The 6588-nt window shown below is 62.5% G+C and overlaps 1 protein-coding gene across 1 annotated transcript; it reads right to left on the bottom strand.

The window, feature by feature from the left end:
- Positions 1 to 2841: 2841 nt before the first annotated feature.
- MNEG_5050 (Transcription factor BTF3) lies at positions 2842 to 4855 on the bottom strand (the record flags this gene model as incomplete). Its single annotated transcript, XM_014046477.1, has 6 exons — positions 2842 to 2891; positions 3302 to 3350; positions 3716 to 3789; positions 4197 to 4262; positions 4516 to 4664; positions 4788 to 4855. The coding sequence occupies 6 exons, from the start codon at positions 4853 to 4855 to the stop codon at positions 2842 to 2844; spliced, it is 456 nt and encodes a 151-aa protein (XP_013901931.1).
- Positions 4856 to 6588: the final 1733 nt, after the last annotated feature.

Genomic DNA, 6588 nt, shown 5'->3' with positions numbered 1-6588 from the left:
CCACCCCTTTGGTGCCCCCAACCCCAGTCTGTCTCACCTGCCACCGATTCACACCCTGCCTGCAGGACACTACAACCGGCAACCTCACATTCCAGTTCCGCCTGAACCTGCCAGGCACCACCAGCAAGACCTGCCTGCGCGACCTTGGGGGAGCTGCCTGCACCTGCGCCGCCGGTGCCTCTTGAATCGGTGCCTTCCCAATCAAGAGGGGACAGGCTGCCGGCGGCGCCCGGGCGGGTTGAGGCGCCTGCGGCTCTCAGAAGGCTCCTGAATCACCCGCACAGGGTTGGGCTAGGCCCACAAGTCGTCTGGCCAGGCCTGGGCGCCCCACTGTTGATGCAGCTCGGGTTCGAGCACGCTGCACATATGCAATGCTGGTGCATGCCACATAAGTAATGCAATCGGCACAACAGATACAGTCAATCACCGGTCAACACGCCGACTATGAATGCTGACGTCGCCGCACCCCCCGTTAGGGTGGCGTCTGCGACCCCGACAATTGCGAATGTACACAATCAGGCTGAGAGCCTTCATGTTTCCCATGCCTGCATGCTTGCCCCTCCGCTCCGACGTTGACGGTCAAGATTCAATGCCCCTGGAAACCCCCTCCGCACCGTGGCGCGACGAGCCGCACGCGGACCAGTTGGTCTGAACACACACTTTCTTCGGCTTGCGGATGCTTGTGAATCCAAACGACTCAACAAACATGTTGGCTCATTTGCCAATCCCGCGTGGCGCGGAGCCTCCCGCCTTCCTCAAGGATTGTGCCCTGGCCTGGTACGCGGCGGAGCACAAGACAGCGCGCTTTCCTTGCTGCAAACTTCCTCATGTCCGCTGCTGGGCCACGCTTGCCCGCGAGCGAGGACGCAAACCCGACTTTTTATACTAATCTCTTTCCTTGACAATGTGGCCTCTGGCCACGCAAAGGAGTGCTCACCTCCCTGCATAGACCCGCACCCTGCTTCTCTTGCAGGGGCCAAAACCCGCACTGGGCTTGCACTAATAGGGGCTTCCCCAGCCACGCAACATTCATCCTGCATGTGCTGCGGCTTTGCCCCAACAATTGTGGGTCAAACCAGGTTTACTTGTTGTGCGTGAGCCCTGGTGGCCACCACCATCGCGGCCCACCTTGGCTTGTGCACAGCCGTCGCGACGGCACAGCCGTGCGGGCTGCGCCGACCGCCGGCAACGCAGATTTGCCGCTGATGTCACGCCGGCTGCATTGGGCAATCGCCTGAATGTGCCGCATGCCAGTGGGGCCCCGGTGGTAATTGGCAGCATCTCACCTTGAACAAGCTGACAATGCAAGCAGTGCTGATGGTGGACCACCATGTTCACTTTTTGTTTCACACACTGGGCGGCATAGCCCCATCTTGCCCAAACGCCTTCCGGCTGGACGGTACGTGCCATGTGCACGTTGGTTGTTGAGCAAACGTGCCCATGGCAAGGCAGGACCCAAGTCGCAGCCGCGGCAGCTCTGCCGCGCCGCGAGTGTCTCTTGCTGCCCAAGTCAAGGTCCGACCAGCTTGCCTGCGCCGCCTCATGCGGCCCTGCCGGCCTTGTGACAACGACCTGCTGCCTCGTGCTCTGCCCATGTATGGGGCGAGTCGGTGCTGATGCGCCAAGCCCCTTGCGAGGGCCTAAGTTGGTTCAAAACAACTGCTTGCTGCAGGGGGGGGGGTAAAACCTGTTGTGGGCGCCCTGGAGGGTTGATTACTGGAGGCGTCAACCGCTTGGCCTAGCGACATGGACCCACTGAAGGTGCAGGGCAGGGGCGCCACCGCGTTTGCACCAAACAAGCGCACCATTTCTCCGAGATCCTTACTGCATGCGCAAAGCCGCATTTGACCATCCATTTGCGCGGCATGCCGCATCTCTATCAGACCGGTATTACCGGCGTGCTTCATCAGGAAGGCGCATCACCTCTTCGTGCCTCTTAGGGCTGATGACGTCGCCTGGTCAAACTTCCATGTGCTGCAAAGCACGCACGGACTGCGGGCCCCATCCCACAGCTGGGCGCGCTACCACTGCTGGCCGCACCGGCACGTCGAGAAATTGCAATTGTAACGGGTCAAAGGGGATGACGCTTAGCAGGGTTTGGCTGCAAGGAGCAACTCCCACTTTGGCCACATGCTGGGGCCTTAAGGACACAGCCGCGCGGCGATGAGGGAAGGCCCAGGCAGCCGGAACCCGATTAAAGGGGGTGTCAAGGCCGGGCGTGTTGTGGGCAACCCCCCTGCTGCACACGCCCACCACCTGGCATCCGGCGCCCCCTGCGCAGCAGGGCTGCGGCTCCAGATGCTCGCGCGTACTGACAAGGGCAGCGCCCTGGGCTGGAGTTATCAGCAAGAATAGCGCCCTAAATTGCGGTGCTGTGGATTACGGATGCATGAATGTCCCCTCGTCACCGCTGGCCGAGGCGCCGTCCTTCCCGGGCTGCTGCCGGTGACGCACTGCGCCGGACCTGACCCCGCATCGAGCCAAGCCAGCAGCCCGTGAGATTACAGGAATGCACCGGGCCTTGCCTGCACTAGTCCAGAGGGGGGCCAGCAGCCACCGCCTCGGGACACACTCGTGCAACATATACAGGGGCGAGAGGAGGTCGGGCGCCCCTTCAAGCAGAGCCCGCCCGCAGCCCGCCCCGGCGGCCTGAAGGGCGGGGCCCGCGCGGCGCCAGCCGCCCCTCGGGCCCCCCCACTGCTGCTGCCGTCGCGACCGCTGCCGCCCCGCCGGGCTGCCGAGAAGCGGGGCGCGGGGCCGCGGCGTACTATGTACGTTGTGAGGGGCCCATGACACGATGCGGCCACCCACGGGCGCAAGGTGCGACCGTTTGGCGCCCTCCTACGAGGTTGCGGCGGTAGCCTCGAAGTTCTCCACCAGGTCGGGGACATCTGCGGTTTGGTGGGCAGGCGAAGGTGGGAGTGGGTGAGGTGTCGGGGTAGGAGGGTGAGGAGTTGGGGTGACGAGCGGGCGCTGGTGGGGTGGGATGGGGGAGTTGCCGTGGGGAGCACTAGCGATCGGCGTGCGGGCGGAGGGGGATGAAGTAGGGCAGGGGTGTGCAGGAGTTGGAGAAAGGACAGGGCAGGAAGAATGGGAGCAGGCATCTACAGGCCGGGCAGAGGGGAGGTTGATGCTGACAGGGGGCGGCCGGCGTCCGCGGCACGCCAGGGGATAGGGAGATGGCGTTCCACAGATCCAACGTCAAGGGTCGTCCCAAATTGCTCAATGGTCGCCCCGCCCAAACAGCGCGCCCCATGGCATGGCGCGCTGCCGGCTCGGCAGCGGCCCTAGGTTCGCGCACCGTCGTCCGCCTCCTCCACGGCCGCGCCTGCGCCGCCCTCCCCCTTGAACTGCGCGAGGGCACCCGGGTCCGGGGCGGACGAATGGGTGGGTGGGTTGAGGGCGACAGACGCGCGCCGCATGCCTACAGGCCGTCCCTTTGGTAATCGTACGACGTGCGGCAAACTGCTGTCAAGAGGACGCTCGCCACACATGCCCGATCACAACTCGCTCAAACACGCAGTGCTCGTATGCAAGGACAGGGCTGCGTGGGTACGCCAGCAGTTGTGTTCAGCGCGCATGCAGCGCGCATGCAGGCGTGCACGCGTGTGTGCACACACACACACACACACACACACACACAAACATATACACACATACGCGCGCACACCCACCCACACACCCACACACCCACCCACACATGTGGGCCGCCCACCTGCTGCATGAGCTTCTGCAGGTCGCCGCCCTGCATCTGGGCCAGCATCTGCTGCAGGTTCGGGGGAATCAGCTCTGGGGGGGGGGTGTGCGTTACAGGGCATACGGGTTGATGCGTGGAGGTATTGGTAAGACCAACGCGCGGGCTGGCGAGCGCCACTGCAGCTGCCGCTGCCTGGGTAGTGGTTCGGAGGCGTGGAAGCCTGAAGCAGTTTGTGTGGCGCGGCTGCTGATGTGGTAGCAGCTGCCATGCACTGCAGCCGCGTGTGGGCTGCGGCGGCTGCCATGCTGCAGGCTGGGGCGGCAGCGCCGCCCTTGCTGCCGGCCGCTTGCGTGCCTGCCATGCGGCGCCGCGGCGCGTCCTGCCTCTGCTGCTAACCACCTTCCAAGCGCCGAGCAAGGTCCCCCCTCTCAAAGCCCCAGCGGCTGCCTGCAATGTCCGAGCCGGCGGCGGGCCCCTGTGATTCGGGAGATCCTCGCACCCGCCACGTTCTTGGTCTGCGAGGGGCCGCTGACCACGTATGTGTTTGCTGCGATGGAGGCTTGCACTGCGGGAGGGGGCACGAAGGCAGGGGTGAGCCGCAGCGACCTGGCCGCCGCCCCTCCCTGCGCCACTCCAGGCAAGATAAGGACCGCGTGGTTTCTGCTGCAGTGCCCACCGATCGGCAGGTCGCCCACCGCTGTGCTGCTGCGCTCGTCCGTACCGCCACGGACACCCCCACCTGCACTCGCTCCGCAACCGCACGCGCGCCCTTCCCCGGCCGTCCCGCATGAGCCCACCACCCGGCCCCCAGCGCGCACCCTTGGGGTTGGTGAAGTGGATGACCGACTCGCCCTGGAAGATGTTGACCTCCTCGATGCCCGGGATGGTGTTGACGCCCAGGCGCTTCAGCGTGCTCTGCAGCCGCTTGTCGTCCGTCGTCGCCGTCTTGTGCACCGCCTTCTTCTTCCTGTGCGACACGGCCAATCAAGCCGCATTGAGCGTATACAGCTGCATCCCGCCACCGTCGCGGGCATTCGCACAGCACAGATCGCCGCCTGTCGCGCACCCGCGGACAGCAGACATCACGCACCTGCGCACGGTTCCCTTTCCACCGGTCCTTACAGCCGAAGCCATCTTGGCCAACTTATCCCGGTCCATGGCTCCCCTGCTGTCGGCGCGCCCGCTGCAGACGCGTTTGGGCTCGCTAGGAGCCTCGCTAGCCGAAACGGTATCTATGAATCCGCTTGGAAAGGACAGCAGCACGCGAACCGCTCGCTGAAGACCGCTTGACAAGCTGGAGCCCGGGAGGCACTGCCACACACACCTGCACCCGCCCGTTGATGAGATTCACCATGGGCCGTTGTGGAGTGCGATGAGCCAAGTAACGTTCGTTTAGGCCCATGCCGGCCCGCCAGGCCTGCCAGTCAGCTTCTTGGTCAAGGTACACTGCCGAGCTCCCGGTCACCCGTTGACTGCAGCAGGAAGCGTGGAGGGATGGCGCCCATGCACCGCACTGCAACACAGGCATGATAATTTGGGAAGCTTTTGCATGCGTCGGCATGGCACTGGCCTAGTGCCGCCTCACTCAGTGCAGGAAGCTGGGTATGAACGGCACCTGCGAGCTTGCACAAGGTTGCTGGTCTAGTACCAGCAGATGCCAGTGATTCAAGACAGCACCGGTGAATGAAGGCACTTGTTTGCATGCCGCACGAACCCAACAAATCTCCACAATATCAAAACCATTTTGCAATGAATGTGCTGTGCTGTGGCCGTTGTTATTGTTGGCGTAGGATTTGTATCCCTGCAATATCTTTCCTTCCCTGTACGATCATGCTCATGTTCGTTGCCCAGGGCCTGCAGACGGGATCTGCAGGTCAATGTCTCAGACATTGCAGCCGGTCACTGCTTATACACAGCATTTCTCTGCTGGCATCAGGATGAGGGTTTGGTCAAAGATGCCGCACCACAACCCCATTCCTTTCAGACTTCCGGTAGAAGCTTGAAGCTGCCAGGGCGAATTGCGTCAGGATACCTCAAGCACGCGCTTTACTCTGGCCACCCCCACCCTCTGCGCCCTCCCTGCTGCTCTCCGCCTCACAACCACGCTCGCACCCGTGCCCAATCCCACGCCCAAGGCCAAGCCTTATGCAGGTCGTGGAGACCGATAGGCCTGAGCGAGGGTACAGTTACAGTACACAACGTTCTGTGCCATCGCCGCGTAGCGGCTACCCAAGCTACGGGCAGCCAACACCAGTATCGACAGGCAAGGCCCGCCCTGCAGCCATTTGTCCTGTGGTAGTTGGGCGATCTGGTGTGCCCTCTGCCGTCAGAGCTGCGTCCTCTCTGGCTTGCGCCGCTCCTGGCCGAGGCAACTGTGTGACAGCAGGCCAAGGGCACCATTGCATGTTGCCAGGGTGATGGGGGTTCCATTGCGCCCTAGGCTTAGTTGAATGCCAAAATGAGACAAATCAGCTGTTTGGTTGCTATGCATGCATGTGTACATAGGGGCCGTGTGCGTGTGCGTGTATGTGGGTGTGGTTTTGTGGACGCTTCATTTCCCATCGACTGATGCAGAGTAACAGCAGACTGCAAAACCACACACTCTGCGAACGGGCCTATTATAATCAAAGCAATTACAAACTGATTGCTTGCTTCATACGCTGGGTCACAACAAACACAAAATTCAAGCACGGGGAAGATTGAATGCCTTCAAGCAGGCCATTATCTGCTGGCCAGCAGGTGGACAAGTCGGTAAAGAAGCAGGCACGCTCTTTGACGCCTCACATTTGAGCCGAGTGATTGATTGTGTGCTCAGCTGTGCAAGGGGCCTATCTGTTGGAAAGGGCAGCGTCAATTCTGCGCCACTCTGCAAGCACCAACTCTGCCATAGC

The sequence above is a fragment of the Monoraphidium neglectum genome, assembly GCF_000611645.1.
Source record: "Monoraphidium neglectum strain SAG 48.87 unplaced genomic scaffold scaffold00733, whole genome shotgun sequence".
Lineage (NCBI taxonomy): Eukaryota > Viridiplantae > Chlorophyta > Chlorophyceae > Sphaeropleales > Selenastraceae > Monoraphidium > Monoraphidium neglectum.
The sequence above is the reverse complement of the archived record's forward strand: the minus strand, read 5'-3'. Positions and strand labels throughout refer to the sequence as shown.